At 43.8% G+C, this 24,609-nt stretch overlaps 1 protein-coding gene across 9 annotated transcripts; it reads left to right on the top strand.

Moving 5' to 3' along the window:
* The first annotated feature begins 55 nt into the window (after window positions 1-55).
* On the top strand, window positions 56-24,524 carry ELMO2 (engulfment and cell motility 2). Of its 9 annotated transcripts, XM_068700751.1 has the most exons (25): window positions 56-533; window positions 1,193-1,270; window positions 1,764-1,919; window positions 6,743-6,840; window positions 7,429-7,554; window positions 7,697-7,737; window positions 8,209-8,281; window positions 8,600-8,650; window positions 9,417-9,598; window positions 12,038-12,137; window positions 12,365-12,516; window positions 15,128-15,206; window positions 15,852-15,887; window positions 18,882-18,932; window positions 19,265-19,387; window positions 20,030-20,164; window positions 20,549-20,653; window positions 20,737-20,845; window positions 21,461-21,597; window positions 21,927-22,090; window positions 22,173-22,285; window positions 22,602-22,709; window positions 23,052-23,134; window positions 23,467-23,544; window positions 24,102-24,524. In XM_068700751.1, exons 5-25 carry the CDS (start codon window positions 7,477-7,479, stop codon window positions 24,300-24,302), a joined length of 2,199 nt encoding a protein of 732 aa, XP_068556852.1. In that variant the 5' UTR covers window positions 56-533; window positions 1,193-1,270; window positions 1,764-1,919; window positions 6,743-6,840; window positions 7,429-7,476; the 3' UTR covers window positions 24,303-24,524. The 9 variants fall into 9 exon arrangements, with proteins under 9 accessions (XP_068556852.1, XP_068556854.1, XP_068556858.1 ...); XM_068700753.1 differs by lacking the exon at window positions 1,764-1,919; XM_068700757.1 differs by lacking the exon at window positions 6,743-6,840.
* The last annotated feature ends 85 nt before the right edge of the window (window positions 24,525-24,609 follow it).

The raw sequence follows: 24,609 nt of genomic DNA, 5'->3' as shown, positions 1-24,609 counted from the left end.
CGCCGGCGGGGGGGCGGAGCCGGCGGGCCTCGCCCGCTGGGTGGGCGCGGGGCGTTGACGGGGCGTGCGCCGCTCCTGGCGGGCGGGGCCGCGCTCGGCCGTGGCGCCCCCCCCCGGACGTTCCCTGCCAGCCCTGCGGCCGGCACGGCCACGGGGAGGCTGCTCCGCTGGAGCCGGTCCCGGGGACCGGCATCGTTGGCCCGAGCAGCCGATGCGAACTGTCCCGCGCGGTGCCGGGAGGGCGGAGGGGCCCGGGGCGACTCGGTCCCCGTAGCGCGGGCAGCCCGCCCGGGGGCGGTGGCCGCCGGGGCCTTGCAGCGACCGCCGGGGCGGCCGGACCCGGCGGGGCGGGGCGGGGCCGGCCGCGGTCTCCATGGCAGCGCGCTGCGGGCGCGTGACGTCAGTGGGCGCGCCGCCAATGGGCGGTGAAGGCGGCTGAGTGACAGCCGGCGGCGCCAGTGGCCTGCAGCGCCTCGGCGGGGCGGCCGGAGCTGCCGGGCGGCCGGAGCGCGCAGCGGCCGCGGCGGGGCCGGGTGAGCGCGGGGCGCGGGCGGGGGCGGGGGCCGGGGCCGGGGCCGGAGCGGGAGCGGGAGCGGGAGCTGGCCCGGGGCGGCGGCTGCTCGCGGTCGCTGCCGCTGCTTCCTCTCGGCCCTGCGGGGCCCGCCCGCGGTCCTTCCAGCCGGCGGCCCCGCCGCGAGGTTCCGGCCTGGTGGCGGCCGCCGCAGCGCTGCCGGGCCCACCCCGCGCCCTCCGCCGGAGGGGCCGGTGCGCTGGAGGCGCGAGGGGCCGCGCTGCCCTGGCTCTTGGTGAGGCCGGGGAGGGGCCGCGACTGGGCCTTCGTGCTCGCCCGGCTGCCTCCAGCCCGCGGGCCGAGAAGCCGCGTGAGAAGGGCGCTGCTCGCGGTTCCCGGCAGCCGAGCGGGCCCGAAATACTGAAGGGACAACGGCTCATCTGGAGAAAAAGTCCGCTCCTGAGAGGGGGCTTAGGCCCAAGATCCGGGTTTTGCTGCCTGGCCTTGCAGCCTTCTTGCAGCTCACTTGCATGATTAAAAATAATAAAAGAGCAGTTATTTCCGTCTGTCTGTTACCATTTGTTTCTGTGTTTCCTAGCAGATGTGTCCAACTGCGTTAGACTGGGTCTAGTGTCATAGACCGTCTTTAGTTTAGTGTTTTGTTTGTTTGTTTTTTTACAGCCAAAGCGCAGCCGTGGGAGCTTTAGACCCCAGAGGCATCGGATCTGAGCCACCTGGTTCATTGGCTTCTCTAGTGGAGTACGTTTGTCTTTGCCTTTTAGTTGAAATAACCTATAAGATTGTATGTAGTCCTCAGGTCGGACTTTGCTGTCTGCTGCCCTCTCCTGCTGCTTGGTCAAGGAAGCTGTCTTCTCTGCTTGCTCGTCCAGTTGGTCACTCTGCTAATGTCACTTCCACCTCACGTTTGGCCTGTTGGTACCACCATCTGGAGACTTGCTGAGAACTGACTAGGATGTCTTTTTGCATCTACAGGATTCAGAAGCTGCAGCTATTCACTGGTTAACTGGTGGATTCTACCAGGCAGCTTTTCTTTTTCATTGAATGTTCTTTCATCCTCCTCATTTTTATTCTGTGTGCAGCGCGCTTTGTTCTCTATCTGTAATGAAAAGATTGAGTTTGTGAATAGGGAAAGTCTGTTTAAAATACTCCACTTGTTTTAGCTTGCAGCTTCTCAGAAGTCTCTTGAATAGTGTGTTATGAGTGGCTCTGCTGACTTCTCCTTGCCTTGCAGCTACCCCTACACCACTGATTTGTATGAAGGACCTCACTCTGCAGAAACAGAGTGAATTCATCTTTGATGGATTTCAGCTTGGCTGCTCTCCCCCAGTATAAAACTGTGAGAATTGCTTACATGCTGTTTTTGAAAAGAATGTGCTGTGAGAGACCAGTAAGTAACTGATCACAACAATTACACAAAATTGCAACCTCTGTTTCTTCCCCAGAGCTTCTGAACAGTTGTTTTGTCAGATGTGTCACTAGGGCACTGCAGAATACCTATACTAATGTTTAACATCTGTCACCTCTCACGTCTGCAGACATACAGTAAAATCTTTCAAAGCACTCTTGTCAGACCGTCTCCTGGTAAGAGACTGGCCTGAAGTACACTTTTTTTTAATCTACTCTTTTCTTTCCTTTCCTCTGGAAAGCAGATACTGCTGAGCCACTTATCTGTGTAGGTCCTTCAAGGGTTTGTTTGACCTGACTGTCTGAAGTGTGTTTGGTACCTTTTTGGATTTTTAATTCCTACTTTTCTATGTTCTGTCTAGCTGATTCATTTTGATGTGTGCATCTCATCTTTGATAGGCTGTTGTGGTATTTCTTCCATGGTACTGCTGTTGAACGAAATAGTCTATAAGCTATGTTTTATTCGCTTTGGTTGCTGTTCCTTGAATGTTGTTTGGAATAAGGATTTCTAGTTATGAGTATGTGCTTATAAATGGAAGAACTTAGGGGTACACACAGTCTTAATATATCATGGTAAATTATTTTCTGAGTCTGTATGCAGCTGAAAACTTTTTTGGAGTAGTGTATTAAAACTTGTTTGGTTTCTGTTTTCAGTGACAAGGATACTGAAGGAGCTGCAGGTAGAGTGTGTTGTCTGTAGGAGCTGCGAGGTAGCCTCTGTAGTAGTCCTTCTGGTGAAACAGGAGATTTTGTGTAGAATTTCTTAGAGCATCGATGTTTTTATTTTAATATGCAGTTCCTCTTGCTGAATGATTGCGTTCTTCACAAGAGAAAAGATAGATAAATTCTGTAAAGATTTGTAAAGGCTTCTGTGTTTAGTAATCTGGGTATTCTTGTTTTGGTGTATAAAACACTATTTCTTTGTGTTCTGGGACAGGCATTGTTGTAACTTGAATTCCTTACGTGGATGTCTTCAGTAGCAACTTGCAATGTAAGTTGCAGTATAAATAAAGGACTATGACTGTACTGTAAGAGGCTAAAGGGAAAAGTGGTATTAGTCAGACGCCAATTAATTATGGATATATTAGTTGAGTGTTCCAGATTCAGTTGTAAATAGTGGAAGAAATAGGTGATCTTTGAGCCTTGCCTCTTCACGTTTGCAGTGCCTTGAAAGCTGAATGCTGAATCATAAAATCACAGAATGGCTCAGCTTGGAAAGGGCCTTACAGATCACCCAGTTCCAACCCCCTCCCATGGGTAGGGGTGTGCCACCCACCAGATCAGGTTGCTCAGGGCCTTGTCCAACCTGGCCTTGAACATCTCCAGGGATGGGGCATCCACAGCTTCTCTGGGCAGCCTGTGTCAGTGCCTCACCACCCTCCGAGTGAAGGATTTCCTCCTAACCTCTAATCTAAATCTCCCCTCTTTTAATTTATAACCTTTCCCCCTTGTCCTGTCATTATCTGCCCAAGCAAAAAGTTGCTCTCCATCTTTTTTATAAGCCCCCTTGAAATACTGAAAAGATGCATAAAGGTTGCCCCTGAGCTTTCTCTTCTCCAGGCTGAACAGCCCCAGCTCTCAATCACCACCCTCGAGTTCCTGGCCACTCCTCTGTTGATGCAGCCCTGGATGCAGTTAGCCTTCTGGACTGCAAGCGTGTGTTTAGATGGCTTCTAGTCATGAGTTAGTTCATTTGTGGAAGAAGTAATTATCTCTTCCGTTATTGCAAGCTGTTCTGATTATTGAAGACAGTGTGTGATTATGATTTTTCAGGCCTTCAGGTTTAAGTCATTTCAGGCTTTAGTTCCAGAATGGAGATCAGTGAGTGGAAATTGCGCATCATTTGTGAATTGCCTGTCTGTTGCTATACTTCACTGGTAGAAATCTGTATGTCCTGCAGATCCGGAGCTGTCATGTAAGTTGGGTATTTTGTCTAGAGAATCTGTACAGAGCTGTGTTACTTCTTGTATACTAGTAATTGTCATAATGGACTTAAAGAATTAGCCCCAAACAAGTGTAACTCATCAGCTATTGCTGCAAAAGTCATATGAAAGTTTGAATAATATGGGGGAGAGGGAAGGTTAAGGGAAAGGAAGTGAGAAAGATTGATTCATAGTTTTTTATTAGGTTCATCCATTTATTTCTGAGACAAAATGGCTAATGCTACAGTTTTTTGCTTCAGCAGACATTCTTGATTCTACTTGGTTTTATTACAGTGTACTTGGATGTTAGAGAAAATCATATTTTTAGGATCAGGAGGGACTCCTCAGTTGTAGTATGGCATGCCTGGGAGACCTTTTATGTCCTCAGAAATAGCAGGTATTGGACATTGACTTAGGAACAGAGTGAGGATAGGTGGTATGGGTATCGCATAGGCTCACTGTGGATACTAGCCATAATAATCAGTGCTGCAGTCTTCTAAATATATCTGGGTTCAAGGCATTCCTGTTCTGCAGATCCCTACAGGCTTTGTTCTGCTTATTCAATGAGGCAAGGGGCTATTCTGGTCCCGGGTTCTTAGTGCTTTTTCGGTCCCTGAATTCTTAATTTAGTTTGGACAAAAGAAGGTCATCTGCCTCAAGAATGAGCATAGAAGAAAGGAGTTGGGTCCAATTTACTGGTTGCAATGGGTATGAAAATAGTACCAGCAACTGTGTATGAGTTTATGGTTAGAAGCATCCTGAGAATGTGTTTGCTGCACATTAACATGTCTCTTAGCAAAGAGTAAAATGTTTGTATGTTTCCCTCCTGGAGTGAGAGACTTTGGAGACAATGTTTACAAAGGACAGCATACAGTCAGTGCTTCCTGTTTGTGAACTAGCCTACCTCTAGGGCTGCACAGGCTTCTTTGAAATACTAATCTAACTGAGCTCTCAGCTGAGCAGTCTTCCTTCGTGTGACCTCAACTTGTTCAAGCTAGAGTTTTTTACCTGGTGTACCTTCTTTGAGGGACACTGCCATTGTCAAGAGGGTTAATTTTTTTTATCCAGAGAGAATCTTGTAGAGGTAGATGGTTTGGTTGTCTTCCCTCCATTATTAGGAAGCAAAATACCAGGTGTTGTTTGTGCAACTGGTTGACTCTAATGTGCAATTTTGTATGATGAGAATCATAAACGTTTTTCTGTTATTGTCATTAATGCCTACCTTTTCAGCCTGATGGGGTCACTGAGTCTGTTGCTTTTCGAAGGCCAGCTCTTTCTTAAAGTTAGTCTGAACTAGTCCTGTGCTGCTTATCTCAAAGGATGGAGACTTTATTTTGAAAAACTGGCAAAGCTGAATCTAACTTGAGTGGATTATGGGTGGTTCAACTTGACAGGTACTTTTCCACATGAATTGTGTTTAGTTTTAATCATTTTCTGGTTGTAAGAAAATGTAAACAGCTCTTGGGATTGATGCTAAAAAGAAAGGAGAAAGTTGGAAGGAGCAGTAAGACTGTATTAATCTCTGTGAGTAGGGATAAAACTGCATTTTCAGAATATCATGAAATTTAGAACTTGGTTTGCCAGATAGTTTCCAGTGGGTGGGATGGTAGTGGACCAGATTCAGCTGTCATAAGAGTGGTGGAGGATGGTGTTCCTGTGCCCATGTCATTTCCAGTCTCCTTTATAGGATGGCTGAGGACCCAGATAGTTTTAGAGTTCAAGATTCCTGTGTCCTGCAGGAACTGCAGAGACCTTCAGAAGGGTTTCTTGTGGTAAACAGTGCTTGGTTTAATAGGAAAATAACTCTCCCCAGAAAGTGCCTTCGTTGTAAAGCAAGTATTTATGATCTAGTGGGGACTTGAGGGTAAGGCTAGCTGCAGTGGTAACACTGAGCATTTCCAGGAGGTGCTGTGAAAAAAATGCTAAACTTGCACCCCTCGTTCTTAATTCCACAGGTAGGAGTGATGGTAATGTTGTGACCATCTAAGAAGACTGCACCAGGAGGCTGTAATGTCCTTTTCTAGGCTTGGAAACAGAGAAAGGAAAGACACAGCTTGCACACTGTCTTAAAACTGTGGCTAGGAAGTTTCCTGAACTGGAGTGAGAGGATAGTCACAGGGGGTTGTGTGTGTATGGAGGCAGAGAAACATTAGCATGCATGAGTTTTCATATCTGTCCATGGAGTTATACCAGTCTCTGCTAGGGAAGGAAGAGGCATGTGAGCTTCGTTAATTGAGATCATCTGTGGATCTCTAGGCTAACATCCTACATGGGCTAGGCATACACACCTTCTGTGGCAGACTCAGCAAAATTTTTTTAGAAGTGCTGTGTCCCAGCACAGTCATGTAGACCAGCTTCCTGGGCCAGGTATCTGCCAGCTTGGTCTCTGCTGATCCATGGAAAGGTCTCTCCTCTGCACTCCCTTCTATAAGTTGTTTGCCTAGCATCAGGAAAACTCCAAAGGTGGCTGTTCTACCTTTGTCTTAGCATCTCTTTCCCAGTTGATTGAGTAAGTCATGCAAATATGTTAATCATGAAGCAGTGTCCCTGCTCTGTATCGTCTCTCCTCTGTTCTGGGAAAGGGGGATTGGGTTGTCACAACAGCAGCTCCCATAGGATCTATGGAATTGTACTTTAGATGCTTATCATCTCTGTCTGGATATACTGGAAATTGAGTCTTAGGAAGAGTTCTTAAGGACAGGACTTCTGCGGCCAGTCAGTTCTCATGTTTGGAAGCATGAAGCTGTTGCACCTGAGAACTGTTGGTAAGGGTCATCTCTCTCCAATGTGACTTTCTCTCCATGGCTTTGTGGGAGACAGTAGGGCAACTCCCTCTGCCTAGGAGAGGGTTAAAAAGGAACTGAACAAGTACATTTCTTTACAGCCTCTTAGCTACCAGATGAAGCACAAACCAGCGTGTCTGACAGCTGTCTGGAACCAAACCCTGAACGCAAGCTCTTAAGGCAGATAAAGGAGTGAAAGGTAGACCTCCAGAGCAAATGTTAACTTTTCTTCTTTAATGAATACTTGCGTTTTGAAATTACGATGTTATAGAAAGGGAAAGGAATAAAGCTAACTACCACTACTCTGCATAGGAGCCTGTTTCAGTCTCCTGAGTAGATCAAGGTATCTTAAGAAATGTGATAAGGGTATCAATAATCACCAGCCCATGGGAGGGAGGCTACCTGGTCTGTACGCTCCTTCCCTCACATACAGATAGTAGCTGAGTTTGGGGAGCTATTACTTTACTGTCCTCAAAGCTGACCTGGCAGTGCAGAGAGAGATGGTAGAAGACAGGGCTTTGCTAATCAGAGAGTTAGTCTGTCTTGTACGAGTACCCTAACAAGCTCTCAGAAATATTCACTAGGGATAACATTAGGCATAACATTTCACAATGTGCTGTTTTAGTATGAGGCCTTGGTCCCAGGTACACTGGATGTTTTGTCCATATTGATGAGGCCCACCAAACCATAATGCTGGTCTTCTGTATCTTTTTGAAACTTGATGTCAGGTGCAATGTAACAATTCAAATAACTATCAGAGAGCTCTCACTGTCTTTTCTCTTAACAGGTGTGGAGTTGTATGCTGTTGTAAAGGCATCTGCAGGAGTCTGGAGCAATGCCACCACCTTCAGACATTGTGAAAGTAGCTGTTGAGTGGCCAGGTGCTAATGCTCAGCTGCTGGAAATTGATCAGGTGAGACACAGTAACCAGATGGTGGAGGAGTCTGTTTCTTCCACGCAGTATAACTTTGATGCTGGAGTGTGGAAAGCATAGAAATAGTTCCTTTCTGATTGAGAGGAACATGGCTACTGAGAGCTCTCTCTGTCTCTTCTAGAAAAGGCCTCTTGCATCTATCATCAAGGAGGTCTGTGATGGGTAAGTCTAGTTCCTTTGGGAACCCTTGTGGAGGAAGTCTGTTCCTCTGACAAGTCTTGCTGGGGTACTGTGGAAAGTCTCTGCTGATGGTTGTCAATGTGCTGCTAGTGTTATCCTTGCAGCCTGCTGTAGTTTTGGCCACAGAATGGGCCTGGGCGTATGTCAGAAGAAATGTACTCCTGGAATACCGAGGCTTTGCATCTTTATTCCACTTCTGAGTGTATGTGTGTGCCCCCAGCCTTGGCATCTCTGAAGATTGGCCCAAGTGCAGGCATCTTGAGAAATTCCACAGAAAGTGACTTAGAGTAGTCTGAAGCCCCTTCTCCCCAAAAGTAATATCCTTTCTTTTCCTTTTGGGAGACTTAGTTTCCTGTGCTAAGGCTTTGCTTGGAAGTTTTTTCACCCTCCTGCAATCAAGCTGCTGTTCCTAATTGAGAGGAAGAAGAAACTCACATATCCTTCCTCTTCCAGGTGGTCACTGCCAAACCCTGAATACTACACCTTACGATATGCTGATGGTCCTCAGCTGTACATCACAGAGCAGGTCAGTCTGAGAGAAAGCAATTTGCTGACATTCAAGGCAAAAGTGGAAGATGCACTGGACTAGTATCACAGAGCAATACTGTCGCTAATCCTGGAGGGGCAGCGTCTACTATCAGAATACAGACTTGAATGGTGTCATTCAGCTGAGGAACCTTGCACTTCTCCCTTTGAATGCCTATAGGTGCAAGGACCCAATGGTCCAATTCAATATGTTCACCGGGGCTGTGTGGTATAAGAACCCCTTGTGCATGCAAATCTGCACTGTAGATCCAGTTATGTTGCTTTTTCCCATTTCTCTGTAGTTTCTGTTTTCTTTCAGACTCGCTGTGACATCAAGAATGGAACAATCCTACAGCTGGCAGTCTCCCCGGTAAACACTTCCTCACATCCCTTTTTCTCAGTAGCTGTCCTACTATGGTAGGCTCTTCTTGCCTCTCATCTCTTCCTTTTTCTCCCAGAATTGTTGGGGGCTTACCCTTACTGTGGGCCATTCTGCTCAGTGAAGCATATACCCTTGTTTTCCTTCCTGGTTGTGGTGCATATCTTTCTTTTGAATGCTCTGCCTTTGTATAGGTCTTTCTGTAAATAAATCCCAAAAATACGTTTATTTTATGTTATTTACTTGCTGTAGCTTCCTTCTAAGAAAATTCTTAAACCTTCTTGGGCAACTGTCACTAGTTGCAAATGGGTAGAACAGGAAGAAGTTACTTTGACAAGAGATGGTTGAGAGGACATAATTGATTCGTGTTTGAGAAATCTTACAGAATGTCATGTGTGTACCTAAAATGAACTTGTGTTTCTCTTTGAATGAGAGATATTTTTTAAAATATGTTTCTTTAATGGTTTCAGTCCAGATTTCTGTATCCACTTCCAATCATCTCATGAAGAACAAAAACATGCTATTTTACACATTAGGGTAAATGCTATTTATTGCTGTCTGCAACTGTTGTCAAGAATAGCCTTTTCTTATTTCATCTTAAACTTGGTGATCATTCCTGCTACTTACTCTGTCAATGGCTTGTATCTCTAGCTTTTCTCTGTGTTCTGCCCATCTGTAGTCTTCTCACAGAATGTTGCCGATGTTGGCAGGACTCAGTCTACAGTCTGTAACAAGCATTATCCTTATATATTCCCAGTCTAGGGCAGCTCGCCAGCTGATGGAGAGGATCCAGTCACACAGCATGGACACTCGACTGGATGCCATGAAAGAATTGGCTAAACTTTCAGCAGATGTGACCTTTGCCACAGAGTTTATCAACATGGAAGGGATTACAGTGCTGACACGGCTTGTGGAGAGTGGGACCAAGCTTCTGTCCCAGTAAGTTTACTGTATTCCAGGACTCTGGAGCAGGGCTGTTAAGTTAATTAAACAGGGCCTCAGTCGGGGGCTAATTTGCTTTCTGAAGTGGCATTAGGCAGCTAACCTCATAGCAAATGCATCAGAAGAATTGACATAAAGGCCAAAGGTTTGTTTATCTCAGGAAATGGAAAGGACTAAGGAATGCGTATAAGGGAAAGTATAACTCCGCCATCTTCAACAGTTTCCAACTTCTGAATTTTCTGAGCAGAATTTTTATCTCCTTAAGAACCTTTGGGCATTTCTTCCATCTTTTGGCATCTATAGTAGTACTATGTGGAAGGAAGTTTCATGTTTACTTGTTACTGGCTCTTAGTTGGGAAATTTGTTTGTAACTTTTCATTGTTTTGGAACCTGGCTATTTAATTTCTACCCTTTTATCTGTTGTCCTTTAGTCAGTTATTAATGCAAGAAAGGGCTTTGTTTTCACCAACCCCCATCTGCTAACAGGTATTTTTATTTTATTTTTGTTTGCTTTTGTTTTGTTTTTGTTTTTGCTTGCTGTTAATGGAAGCACCTCCTAAAAAATCTTTTTTGAAGTCTAGAGTCAAACTTACCTGTTCTCATCCTGTCTTACTGACTTCTTCTGTGCTTCACTATGTGGTAGGTTAACCGTGGCTGGCAGCCAGATGCCCACCAAGCTTCTCTCACTCCCCTCTCCTACAGGACAGGGGGAGAAAATCAGATGAAAAAGCTTGTGCGTTGAGAGAAAGACAAGTTACCAATCACTATCATGGGCAGAACAGACTTGACTTGGGAGTTGCAGTTCTTCAAGAACTGCTTCAGCATGGGTCTTTTCCTCAGAGTGCAGTCCTTTGGGAACAGACTGCTCCAGCATGGGTATCCCATGGGCCACAGTTTCTGCCAGCAGCATGCTCCAGCATAGGTTCTCCATGGGCTGCACCTTCCTTTAGGACACATCCTCCACCTGCTGTGGTGTGCAGTCCTCTGTGGGCTGTAGTATTTGTAGCTGCCCTGTCATGGTCTTCCAAGGGCTGCTGGGGACAACCAGCATTAGCATGGTCTTCTCCATTGGCTACAGGGGAATGCTCTCTGATGCCTAAAGCACCTCCTTTCCCTCCTTCACAGAGCTCGGTGTCTTCAGAGTTATTTCTCTCATATTTTTCTCATTCTCCTCTCAGCTGCCATGCAGTGTAGGTTTTGTTTTGTTTTGTTGTTATTTTAATACCTTTTGTGACATCTGTTTCCAGAGAGGCACTACCAGTGCTGCTGACGACATAGCTTTGGTTAGTGTCACGTTCATCACACAGCTGCCTGGGACTGGCTGAGTCGCACCCCCAGCAGCCCCAGCTTCTCCTTGCAGCCCTCCTGCTCCAAACACCTTGCTGTAGTTTGACAGTAGTGTATCTTAGTTCTTTTTGGAATTCTTTGAATATTGTCTGTTCCTGTACATCTGTTTTTCATGTTTTATGGCTTGTTCTTGAGGTTTCTCCAAGCACATTCATGCTGAACTCTGATGCAAATAATTTTACTTGGCTTTTCCACTCCAGTTGTTCTCTCATTGGAAGCACTTTAAAAGTCTTGATAAATTATTGCTGTTACACTTACTGATCATCTATTTTTGATTTATTAGCAAATAATATTTTCAGCGTATCTCATGGTCGTTTTTTCCCTTCACTGTTCTGGTTTTGTATTAAATTTTCCACAATTCGTGCTGTGCTTTAGTTTTGTTTGAAGCCAAGTTCCACTGTTTACAGCATGACATGTTTTCTTGTTTTTTTTTTTTTCTCTGGTGTTAAAACACTTTAGTTGTTTTTTGTGCATTTGTAAAGGGCTTATCCTTTCCAAAGATTTCTGCATTTTTTATGCAATAATTTTCTCTGGAGCTCAAATATGATGACTGTTGAAAAACATAGTATTTACAGATGGTTTAAATTTTCAGTTGATCATCTTAAGAAGTTTTCCGCTTTTCAAGTTGGTCTTTTTGTAACTGTCTGTCCCTATGATGGATATCCTGTGTTTTGTTGTTGTTGTTTATTGTTTTTTTTCTCCCATGAAAATGTTGAATTTGAGTAGTGATTCTGTGTATTGCCCAGGAATAAACACAGCATTCTTTCTTCTGTTCTTGCATCGCTGCTGTTATTCCTTTGACTGGCTGGGTGCTGATCCAGGAGATTGTGTCTTTGGTGGCAGGACTAGGGAGTTATTGTTGCTGGTTTTAATTTGTGCTTGTAAACAGAAAAAAAATAAAATAGAATTACACAGAACAATAAAATTTTCTTCTTAAATGCAAACAATTTGTTGGTCCCTAAGCTGACAAACTGCAGTATATTGTATTAGGAAAAGATGGTGGTGTTTTTCACTTATTCAGCTTGGACAGGCTTCTTCCTTGCTACCAAACTACTAACTTGCTTGTAACTGCATTCTTCATTTTCTTAGTTACAGTGAAATGTTGGCTTTCACCTTGACTGCCTTCTTGGAGCTCATGGACCATGGTATTGTCTCCTGGGACATGGTTTCAATAACCTTCATCAAACAGGTAAGTTTGGGTCAAGGGGGTCAGTGCAGACTATTTTATTTTGAGCTTTAACGAAGCATCCAATACCTGCATGGTGACTGTGAGAGGCTGAGTAATGATTGAGAGCCCAGTACAATCTTACAATTTTAGCCCAGCTTTCTGAACCATATTTCTCTCAGCTTGTCTCATTCAGCACAAGATTTCCTGGATGTGGGCATATGTTGACCTAATGGTTCATCTGGTTTTAGATTGCAGGGTATGTGAGTCAGCCTATGGTAGATGTCTCCATACTCCAACGATCCCTAGCCATTCTAGAAAGCATGGTGTTGAACAGTCAGACTCTGTATCAGAAGATAGCAGAAGAGATCACCGTGGGGCAGCTCATTTCTCATCTGCAAGTGTGAGTATCCACCAAACAGTGTTGTGATTTAAATCAATTTTATGAATCTCTTAATTTGAAAATACGTCCTTTTATGTTTTAAATACATAAAGGTGCTATTTTGAAGGTATTACTGATATGATGTCTTATTTGAAGAGTTCTAACGTTTAAAATGGGGAAAAAACAAGAGATGGTCCTAGAAAAATGTAATCTGTAAGCACTTAAGGTTGTGAGTATGTCTTAAAGATATTCTGCCTAAACAGCAGCAGAGGTATGTTCGGTGTTAGAACAAACCCCTCAGTATGTTTTACTAAAACAGAAATTATAAAGCTGAAATAGCATATTCCTTGCAGAACGAAGTGTTTGTGAGAACTTCTTCAGGTTTTCTGTTCGTTAACTAAGGTCAAATGCATGAGCATTTTATGCCCACAGTTGACACATAGTTTGCACTACAGTTTAGTTAAAATACAGTTCCTTGATTAAGAGTTATTAATTATATTCACAAATGGAGTTTTCTGCATTTTCCAAGTCAAAAGGTTTGAGAAAACAAACTACTTAGATCGCTTACGAGTGCATGTTTCTCTTTTTATGGAAGAGTAGAACTGAACTAGATAAACAACCGTAAAAGCTGTATATTCCTTGGTCAGAAACAGATGATTTAGAAAGAGGAGAAGAGAAGGAGGGAGGAAAGCAAGAAAAGCCATTGTTCTCTTCCTTGATATGTGGGATGAAAAACAGATAATTAACTCTTTGATTCTAGTAGACACAGTTTAAACATGGGCGAAGGTGGCAGATGAGTAGATGCAGAAGCTTAGGGAAGTATTATTTTTAAGTAAGTTGCTGAAGATAGTTTCTGTGTGTGAAATACTGTGGAAAGAGGCTGCAGAGTGAGTCAGAATTTGCAGTGCTTGTTTGGCAAGGGTATGAATAGGGAAGAATACTTAACAGAGGATAGAATCTGGAAGAATAGGAGCGTGGAAATAAGTCTGAAAGGGATGAGTTAGAAGAGGAAAACTTAATTTAAAAATTGTTTTGCTATGTTAAAAAGCAAACTGTGTGGTGAAAGCAAGCCCCAGAAAGGAGGGTAGAACAGGTGAAGTGACATTTCAGAGACCTGCAGATCTTGGAGGCCCAGGGTAAACCTAGAATGATGCAAGAACGTTTATTTGAAATATGGCAGATTGATCAGAATGAGGAAGACTTGGAGGGAACAGTAGAAAAGAAAATATAGTTGTTACCCACAGATATACCATGGATAAATGCCAAAGTGGGAAAATAAGTATTTACGCTAAAAGATGTTTTAGCTTTAGAAGTTTTATAAAAAAGCACGTGTGTGTGTATTTGTTTAGGTGATGTACTGGATCTGTGTTAATCAAAAGATCTTGAAGTTCTGCAGAACTCTCCCAGGAGTCATAGAAAACTGAAAACAAAACTGAATTTGATCGAGAATCTTGAATCAAGATGGGGGTGAAAAACAGTGTGATCAGCACTCAGAAACTTACTGAAAACATTAGAAGTGAAACCACATGCTGTGCGTGGTTTGGGACGGGACTAAGCAACCTTTACCTCAAGAGGCTCTTCGGTGACAATAAGAAAATGGCATGGGTTGGGCCCATGACATCAGGTTGGAGGGCAATGCCATAAATAGAGGCATGCTTCTACGTCAGTTACATTGGCAGAGATGAAAGTGTTCAGTGGCTTCTATCAACACAGTGAGAAAAATGACATGCTTCACTTAAGTTTATAGCTGTAGCTATATAACAGACTGCAGTATAGCTAGGTTTTAAAGAGATAATTTCAGCAGAGAAAATTAACTGCGGTGTTGCTAGACACTGAGATCTGCTGGGCTGCAGTTTGCATGGTCTTTTGAATAATGGAGCTATCTAGACATTGGGGAAAAAAATCTGTACTATGAGTGTGGCCAGACACTGGAACGGGCTTCCTAGCGAGGTGTTTGCCCTGTGCTTGTCAGTGTTCGAGAGGTATTTAGATGATGACCATAATAATATGCTTCAACTTTTGGTTAGCCCTGAAGTGGTCGGGCAGTTGGGCTCGATGATCTTTGTAGGTCCCTTCCAACTAAATTATTCCATTCAGTTGACAATTTGTCAGATTTTATAATCATAGAATCATTAAGGTTGGGAAAGATCTCCAACATCATCTGGTCCAACCATCCCCCGACCACCATCACCACCCAGTAAACCATGTCCCTAAGCACCATGTCCAACCTTCCCTTAAACTCCCCCAGGGACAGTGACTCCACCACCTCCCTGGGCAACCTGTTCCAATGTCTGACTGCTCTTTCTAAGAAGAAATGTGTCCTAATTTCCAACCTAAACCTTCCCTGGCACAAATTGAGACCGTTTCCTCCAGTCCTCTCGCAGGTTATCTGCAAGAAGAGGCCAACACTCATCCTCACTACTTCCTTTCAGGTAGTTGTAGACAGCAGTAAGGTCTCCCCTGAGCCTCCTTAGTTCTCATGAAAGGTTGGATGACATAAAAGTAGATTACCTGAATCCACTGAAATGCAAGAGAGCTGCAGTAAATGTTTTTACATGAAAGTAAAGCAGCAAGCCATAGTTTTCTATCTGCATGTTCTCTTCTTATGAGCTTCCCATTACTGTTTCTGCAGCTCAAACCAAGAGATCCAGACATATGCCATTGCCCTGATTAATGCCCTCTTTCTGAAGGCACCTGAGGACAAGAGACAGGTTTGTAGCTGCTTACTGACATTAAACCTGAATGATGGTTTCTAGCTTACTTCATGGTTTACCTTTATGCCTCAGAAATTGAATTGTCTGGGCAAGGCAGGCCTCAAACCTTGCCAAGCACTTAAACAGCTATTTCAGTGTAGCAGCACAGGGGTAAAAAATGCTATCCTATTAATAATGTGTTCTCAGGCTGCACATCTTTGTTTAGGAGATGCTCAGAAAGGGATTTGAAAGGCCTTGAGACAGAAAAAAAAAATAAAATAAATCTATGCAGCATGGAAACTTCTTGAAGAAACTGAATTCTGTATGGGAGATGAAGGAAGAGGAAGGCTGTGAGTAGTGTCCTTGGTGTTCTAGGTGCTTACTTAACCAAAAACAAACAAGCAAACAAAAAAACACTTAAGTTATATGGGGCTATTCCTGCTGGCAAATGTGAGAAATGAAACACCTGCTCTGAGGAAACCCCTGACATCTCAGCTACATGCAAGATGTGCATATGTCTGTATTGTGTAGCTTTTCTGTGTTAAGCCTTTCTTCTCTAGTGCCCTGTTTGTGTCTTCTTTTTTTTTTTTTTTTTTCCTGGACTCAACTCTGAGCTAAATCCTGTCTGCTTCTCTTTGTGCCTTTTTTGCTTTCTGCCAGCAGGACAAGCTGCTTAACCCTCTAGACCTGCCCATCACTGTAAGTAACTCGAGGCTGGGGGCTGGTCATGTGGAACTGTAGGCATGATAGCTTTTCTCCAGTTACGCCTCCTTGCATCATAGAGACCATGCATAAAAGCTTCAGATAGTGGATGAGCCTAGGGAAAAGAATGGGAGGATACCTGGGAATGGACTCAGAGGGAAGAAGAATCAGTGGCAAGAGAAAATTGAATGACCTTTTGTGCGCACAAAATACTAAAGATGATCATGAAAGGCTTGCTTTTACTTTGGAAACTGATACAATAAGACTAATCACATGCACCAATTTTAAAACTGGAGATGGTTCTGTAGACATCTGTCTCTTTAAACGTAAAGCCTGAGTCTATCCCACAAATCTAGCCTTAGTGTTAGTTTCATATCCACCCAAGTCTTCATGAAGGTAGATATTTATCTGTGAAGAGCAGTCACAAAATATACTGCAGAGGAGTCACAAAATTTTCTGGGGGCTAGAGCATAAATTCTGCCTAATCTATGACCTCCTTAATGGGGGTTGTACTCAGAGAAAGTTTGGGTTGTTTCTTTTTTTTTTGTTGTTTGCTTTTTTTTTTTTTTTGGCCTCATACTATTTCCGAGGGAATCACCACTCTCATTAATAGGTTGATTTGAGACCCTCTGTATCTTGAAGTTCTGGTGTATTTCTTAGGTTTTCTGGGTGGCATAGAGAATTCTCTAATTTTGCCAAAGATGAGTGCCATCGGGAGTGAAACAATAGCCTCAGTAAACTTTACATAATATCCAAAATTAATCGATATGTTTAACACATGAAAATGAGGAAGAGCATACTACTCCTCTGTTAGTAATTTGGCTCAGATAATAAACTTCATAGCAAACAAAATTCTAAGGAATCTTTTTTTTTTTCTTTTTATTTTCCTCCCTTGAACACAATCCACATGGTAACACAGGGCAATGAAGACTATTACATGATGAGAGCATCTTTCATATAGAGGCTGATAGACCTAGCATTGCTCAGCCTGAAGAAGAGAAAGCTTGAGGGGATCTTACCAAAGTGTATATATATCAGATGGAAGGGAATAAAGAAGAGGGAGCCTGACTCTTCTCATTAGTGCTTATTGACGGGACAAGAGGCAATAGTCAAAGTTTAAAACCCGGGAAATTCCCCCCTGAGCACAAGGGAAAGCAGTCTTAATACGGGGGTAGTCAAACACCAGCACATATTACCTAGAGAAGTTGTGTAGTCTCTGTCAGTGGAGATACTGAAAACATGACTAGACACTCTTCTGAGCAACTTGATCTTGAGCTGACGTTTCTTGAACCAGGGGATTGGAATTGATAACCTCAATAGGCCCCTTCCAACCTAAATGATTTTGTGTTTCCATGACCCTGTCAGGCAGCAAATGGTTATTATTGGACTCTGCTAAAAAATAGATCCTTTGGCAGTGGTTAGGCTGTGTGTCCCCTCATGCTTCTTACTATGCTATTCAGAATCATTTAATTGTCTTCATCCTTCCCACTGTTTGTGCTTCAGTCACCTGTTACTTGGTCCCATGTGCAAACTAATTCCTTTAGGGTAAGAATTGTGTTGCATGCATGAACAGTTCTAACAACAGGTATTACTCTATTAGAGTAATGTTTCCTATCAGTCATAGTTAAAAATAATGACTTGGAAGGCAATCTGAAATCACTTCCTACTTCATTTAGATGCTTCTTAGGTATCTTCCACCCAAGCACTGACTCATTTTGGTTGTAACATGAGTGTCACTTAACTTGGCAGCCACTTTGGCTTGACTGTAAGTCAGCGTAGAGCACTCTTCTTTTCAAAGTTTTCTTCTTGGAGCAAAAAAGATCATAGGGACTCAGAATGAGGTCAATATACATATTTTAACCATGCTCCTTATGTAACCTGTGAAGAGCAGGGTTGATGTGAGCAGTTGGAACTGTCTTGGGTTGCTCAGAATGTGCTGCTGATTGAATGGAATTGAGTAAGACTGCACATCTGTTTCCAATTCTCAATCTGTGCTGCATGGGACTGTGAAGAGATCTGGAACTGACAGTTCTTTTGGACTTCTTCCAGATGACATATCACCCAACAGATTTTTCTTACCCAAAGATGTTGCTTCTAACAGCAACCTTAAGATAACGTTCCATCTTGACATCAGCGCTTGCGCTGCTCACCTTGCAGGTGTAATGAGATTGCTGGTATTTCAAAAGGTGCATCTTCACAAGGGAAGTCCAACTGCATAGGTTTTTGCAAGTGCATGTGCAATTGGTCCCAGAATTGAAAGCTAGCAGCAGATATTTGCATGTTTGACATCACGACTTGATGGTTGGGAAACCCTCCTCATCTGGGGAAGGAAGCCATATAATAAATGGGTAACCGGAAGGTTTTCTTTAAGCATGAAATTCAACTACGCCTCCCACCCCTTTTTTTTTTTGTATGCTGGAGTGGTTTTGAACATTGTCTTTAAACTGATTTCTAAACGGCTCTTTAGGAACTGAGACAAAAGGAAATATAAATTTCAGTGGGAGGGTTTTGAGATAGATGAGAACTGCACACTGTGTCCTCCAGTCCTTGTTCTCTTGGGTATAGAAATAGAATATAATATCTAGCTATAGAAGGCTGCAAAACACTAATTGAAGGAACCTTTTATAGATCACAGATTCTCTGGGCAGCCCATAGTATACTCCCTGCAGCCATATGTCCTGATGCAGAGGTATCATTAGATGTCCAGTCTTAAGCTAAATTTTCTTCTGTTCTTGGGTTACCTTAGAGCCTTCCTTCATATTAATGATGTTTGTGGGCTCATCCATGAGTTGGGCCGTAGTAAAGAAGACCCTAGCATCCCAACTTAATGCTTGCTTTGTGGTGAGACCCCATGCTAAATTGACAATCTGTGGTGAAAGCACTTTGTCAGTGCTGTCTCCAATTCATAGGTATCAGTCTTTTTCTCTTTTCCATATGATGTGGACTTCTTATATTTCACTCATTTTTGTTTCAACTTTAAATCCCCAACAGGAAATGGCTAATGCATTTGCCCAGAAGCACCTGAGGTCTATAATCTTGAACGTGAGTATGTCCAGAATGGCAGAGTATTTACTAATGTTTTCTCAATAGAAGTGTCACTTGTGCAGAGTGTAAATTCTGCTGCCCTCAGGGCATTTCTAGAAAAGTGACTCTTTCAAAGGTGAAATTGGAGTCACTTGTTCAAAAGAGAGTTAATCAGCATGCTTCTTCCTGCTGTTAGAGAGCATTAACGCTATGCTTCTGATGAAATATGGAAGTTAAACAGTTGAATTGTCCTGTACAGAGATATACATGCAACCTGCCATGTGCTTGCAGCTAACACCTCAGTGTCGGTCTGTATTATTTTCATTCCTACCCTATCCTTTATTTTGCAGCATGTGATCAGAGGAAACCGCCCAATTAAAACAGAAATGGCACATCAGCTGTATGTGCTACAGGTTCTGACTTTCAATCTCCTGGAAGAGAGAATGATGACCAAGATGGATCCCAATGATCAGGTCACTATTAGAGCTGAGTAAGAGTTGATAGAATAGAAGCTATAAGGGGACTTATTCCTAAGATGCTTTGCTCTATGGAGTTTGTATAGACTTTGCATATAGTTTTGAAACTACTCACATTGTGGTCTTTGAGATTCCGGTATGCTCATGACTAACCTGCTGTATGTGATGGGGCTTTTCTAGTTATAAGTGGTTGCTGCAAGCCATGTAGTCCTTTCTTGATCTCTGTGATTCCAGCTGTCAAACTGATTCCTCTGCCTCTATTGAGGGCATTTGCTTTTATCTGATACTTTGCCTTGCAATATGCAGGGAAGCCAGGCACTTATTAAAATGTCCGTTACTTAGTTCTTATATGTATAGAAGTCTTGAATGAAAAATACCTTAATGTTACCTAAATGAAATGCCTAGAAATTGCCTTTACATAAGCTTGGGTCAGTTAAAAGAAAATGCAAATGAACTTTTTGTTTTATCCAATATACTTGCCATTTTGAAGTGGAATGTCTTGTTTAATGTAATGTTAATGACCTTTGGCACCTCTGTGTTCACTACATGAGCTCTGGAGAGAGGTGGGACTGCATTATGTGAAAACAGTGCCCTACTGGTTGCTTATGTGTTACTGTTTCCCTCCCTTCTGTCCCTCAGGCACAGAGAGACATCATATTTGAGCTGAGAAGAATTGCATTTGATGCAGAATCTGACAGCAACACCATCCCTGGCAGCGGAACAGAAAAACGCAAAGCAATGTACACCAAGGACTACAAGATGCTGGGATTCACTGTATGCATTTAGAGAGAGTGGTGGGGAAAAAGAAACAGAAAGAGCTGTTTGCTTCACCATGCTTCTGTTATCTGGGTTTTAGAAACTCAGCTAAACTCAGACTCCCAGAGAAGATTATTATGAACTTGCTATTTGGATGAATGTCAGGGCTTGTTAGGCACATCCTCTGAAGATACCTACTTACCCATTCTGTGAAGAACTCAGAATCAGCCTCTCTTCTAGGAAGTTCAGATAGCATTGTCAGCAAATGTCCATGGTTACCTTTTGGATAGATGTGAAGGAGTGCTTGATGGACAGGTTGTTGTAAAATTAATTCAAGAAAGGTTCTTACAACATTTCTTTGGGCTAATTTCTTTGGGTTCTTTCTGCACTCTCTTTTCACAGAATCACATCAATCCAGCCATGGATTTTACTCAGACTCCTCCAGGGATGCTGGCATTGGATAACATGCTGTACTTGGCCAAATTTCATCAAGACACCTATATCCGGGTAAATGAAACTGCTGTTCTATACAGATACAAACACCTTGGCAACTCTTCTGGCTCACTGTTTGTTGCATCCTCCTTCTGCAGATTGTTCTGGAGAACAGCAGTCGAGAAGATAAGCATGAGTGTCCCTTTGGACGCAGTGCCATTGAGCTTACCAGGATGCTTTGTGAGATTCTGCAAGTTGGAGAACTCCGTAAGTAACATTACCTCATCTTCCTGAGTTGCTGGGCTGAGGATTGCTGGGGTAACTTACAGGCTGGCCTGTAAGTTATACATTGGTCTCATTTCTGCCTTGTTAGGGCAGTGGCAGCTTGGAATTGCATTATAAGTGTCCCCATTATAATACCAGTATTGAAGTTAAATAAGAAATTTTGTTGTGTGGACTCTAGTTCTCCTTAAAATCTGACAGAAGTGGAAGGCTTCAGCAGGGCACTATATAAAAACCATTCTAGAAACCACCATAAACTTATGTTTAGTAGCTCAGACCGTCTCAAAGTATTTGGAGACTATTAGCGACTGGAAGAAATTTTGTCAGAGGAAAAACAGTAAAAACTGCAAGCAGTCATTGGGGGGACTAGTCCGAAAGGGGGACATTAGTCACAGAAGCTTGTATGAAGAAGTGTGGGGCTAGTTGCCATTCCCAACAGGGACTCTCTATGGGGAGACAAAGCACTGAACTGTCTTCATCTCTTTTGAGTAAGTACTATTGTACACCATTGGCTTCTTGTCACTGTAGTGGATTTTAGATGCTCTTAGTAGTTTGTGTGCTGTATGTTCACATGGTTGTGGTTTCTGTTTATTCCTGAAGCCAATGAAGGCCGGAATGACTATCACCCCATGTTTTTCACCCATGACCGTGCATTTGAGGAGCTGTTTGCCATCTGCATCCAGCTGTTGAACAAGACCTGGAAAGAAATGAGGGCGACAGCAGAAGATTTTAATAAGGTCAGAGTGAGGAGAGCAGTTTTTTGTATAATCTTCTGCAGAACAGTGTGTTTGTTCAGCCTTGGTTGAGTGACAAATACATTTGGTTAAAGAGAAGGGTATGACAGGGCATTGATGTGGGCTGTAAGGGGGAGGATTGTCCGAACTTTTATTTGGTATGACCCGAGATCATCCTTTGTTCGTCTGGATCTTCAAAGCCACAGATATATTGACACTCCTGGCCATGGTTATTTTATGTCTGTTCTTTGACACTGAACTCTGCCCTGGTTCTCTGCTGCTGTTAAACAACAAGAATGTGACTTGCTTTTCACCTTGACCAAACGCTTTAGGTTATGCAGGTTGTGAGGGAACAGATCACACGGGCTCTCCCATCCAAACCCAACTCTTTGGACCAGTTCAAGAGCAAACTGCGCAGCCTAAGCTATTCTGAGATTCTGCGACTACGCCAGTCTGAGAGGATGAGCCAGGATGACTTCCAGTCACCACCTATTGTGTAAGTGCCTAACAAAAGCAATTGCCTTCTATGCTTGCTGTTATCTCTAGTTCCTGCTTAGTTTTCCATATTTGATCACCAGGGAGCTCAGAGAGAAAATCCAGCCTGAGATCTTGGAGCTGATAAAACAACAGCGCCTGAACAGGCTCTGTGAGGGAAGTAGTTTCCGAAAAATTGGAAATCGCAGAAGGCAAGGTAAGATGATGAATGTCTACTGCATCTCTTCATGTGAAGAACTGTAAGCAAATAATACCTAATGGATTAACCTGGGAGTAATGTTGCTGGAAAGGGAAGCTGATTACCTGGTCTTACCTGATTACCTGTACCAGACAATAGTTTGGGATGGAACAGAAGTTAATTTCTAAGAATACAGCTATCCCCTTATGAACAGGAAGTAATGCTGAGGAATTGGAGTAGAGGGGTTGGGTTGGGGAGACCGTAACAACATATTGGCTGTAAGATCTTGTGTGAATAATCTTGCTCAGTTTAGATTACTTTCTATGTTTTCCAGAAAGATTTTGGTATTGTCGCCTGGCTCTGAATCACAAGGTGTTACACTATGGGGATCTGGAAGATAACGCCCAGGGGGAAGTGACCTTTGAATCACTGCAGGAAAAAAGTAAGTCCTAATTACTATGTTCTGAGCCCACTATGTCTTGTTCTGTGCACTGCCATCTAGCGGCTGTTTTGAGTACCATCTCGAAGGAGAGAGAAAAGCTGTGGCTGAAGCTCCTAACTGCAGTAAGATCAGTTTTCGATCCTTGCACAAACTCTTTTTGTCTTGGCAATTGCTTGGTATTTCTTATGATAGCCAACTGTAGGGACGTGCTACGAGTAACATATTTTGGAAAACTGCAGTAATGAACTACAAAACCAGGAAAAATGCACAGCTGAAAAGACAAAATTCTGTCCCTTCCTGGTTATGATTTCCTTTGTGCAAGTTTTACTTTTTTATTGTTAGTTCCAGTTGCAGACATCAAAGCCATTGTCACAGGGAAGGACTGTCCACACATGAAGGAGAAAAGTGCATTGAAACAGAACAAGGTAAGTGTTCCGTTTTTGCCTATACATAATACCTAACGTTATAGAGATGAAAACTGGCAGTAAGCAAGAGGAGCAGATAGTTTTCCAAATTGCAACTTTCCTGGTGTATTATTTGCAAAAATCCATCTAATATCTCTGCCTTTTCCTAGTTCTAGTTTGTGATTGCAGGGTGCTGTGAGCATAGTCTGGGTTTGCTATAGGCCACAGTGACTGAAAATACTACTATGGGAAAGTGTGCTGAGCTGCAGCAAGACAGCTGCTCTTGTGTTAGCAGGTTGAAGGTGCTGTGATATTTTGTTCAGTTAATGAGCAAAAAATTCTCTTCCATTCAGGAAGTGTTAGAATTGGCCTTCTCGATATTATATGATCCTGATGAGACCTTGAACTTCATTGCACCCAACAAATATGAGGTAAGAAGCACAGTAGTTAATATGTGTCATAGAATCTCCCAAGTTGGAAGGGACCAACACATATTGAGTCCAACTCCTAGCTCCCCCCAGGACCACCCAAAAATCAAACCGTATTTCTAAGTGTGGTCCAAACACTTGAATGCTGTCAGACTTGATGCTGTGACCACTGCCCTGGGGAGTGAAGGAATAGAACAAAAAATAATGAAGTCTACTTTACTTTAGGAAATTGAGAAGGATTGGTTGCTTTTCAAAGGCGTGATGATAAGTTCTTTCTTTCTGGTCAGTTGTTCCTTCTTTACTGTTCCATAAAACGCCGACTCCTAAAATGGATTTGCTTTCTCTGCTGTTACACCACGATCACAACTCTTGCCCCTCTTGCTGGAGCCATAAGCTCATGCTTACCTCTCAGTTTTTAATTTACATGGGCCATGTCTGCTCACCCCCCTCTTTTTCCCTGCCCCCTTGATTAACCCCCTCCTACGTTACCTATTCTGGAGCTGTATCAGGAGCCTGTGTCGCTTATGCGTGGAGGTGTCAGTTACCCTTCTTCTCTACAGTACTGTATCTGGATCGATGGGCTTAACGCTCTCCTGGGGAAGGACATGTCCAGTGAGCTAACTAAGAGTGACCTGGACACGTTGCTGAGCATGGAAATGAAGCTGAGGCTCCTGGACTTGGAGAACATCCAGATCCCCGAAGCACCGCCACCCATCCCCAAGGAGCCGAGCAGCTACGACTTCGTGTACCACTACGGCTGACGGGGACTCCGCCCGCGGCGGGCGCCTGGCGCTGCGGCTCCCCGCGCGGCGCCTGAGCCGAGGCGTCCGCAGCCGCCTGAGGGCGCCCCGCTGCCCGCCCGGCCCGCAGCCCTTCCCTCCGCGCCAGAGCCGCCGACCCGCGGCGGGGCGGGCTGCGCGGCTGCCTCGCGCCCGCGCGCCTTTTGTACGCGTCCCAATAATAACCAGCAGCACGGCCCTGCCTCCCCGCGCCTCCCTCCTTCCGCCGCCGCGCCCTCGACCGTTGAGCTCCGGCCCGGCCTCGCGCCGTGACGCCACGGGCCCCGCC

Source organism: Anas acuta, chromosome 16, assembly GCF_963932015.1.
Source record: "Anas acuta chromosome 16, bAnaAcu1.1, whole genome shotgun sequence".
NCBI classification, from domain to species: domain Eukaryota; kingdom Metazoa; phylum Chordata; class Aves; order Anseriformes; family Anatidae; genus Anas; species Anas acuta.
Note: the sequence above shows the minus strand (reverse complement) of the source record. Positions and strands in the feature narration are given on the sequence as shown.

Excerpts from the sequence above, each read along its gene's own strand:
- ELMO2 (XM_068700759.1), top strand. The coding sequence starts at position 7,477 with ATGCCACCACCTTCAGACATTGTGAAAGTAGCTGTTGAGTGGCCAGGT. Across the intron at positions 15,207-15,851 it reads CACCTGAGGACAAGAGACAG|GACAAGCTGCTTAACCCTCT; the intron begins GTTTGTAGCTGC and ends TTCTGCCAGCAG. Across the intron at positions 22,710-23,051 it reads TGAATCACTGCAGGAAAAAA|TTCCAGTTGCAGACATCAAA; the intron begins GTAAGTCCTAAT and ends TTTTATTGTTAG.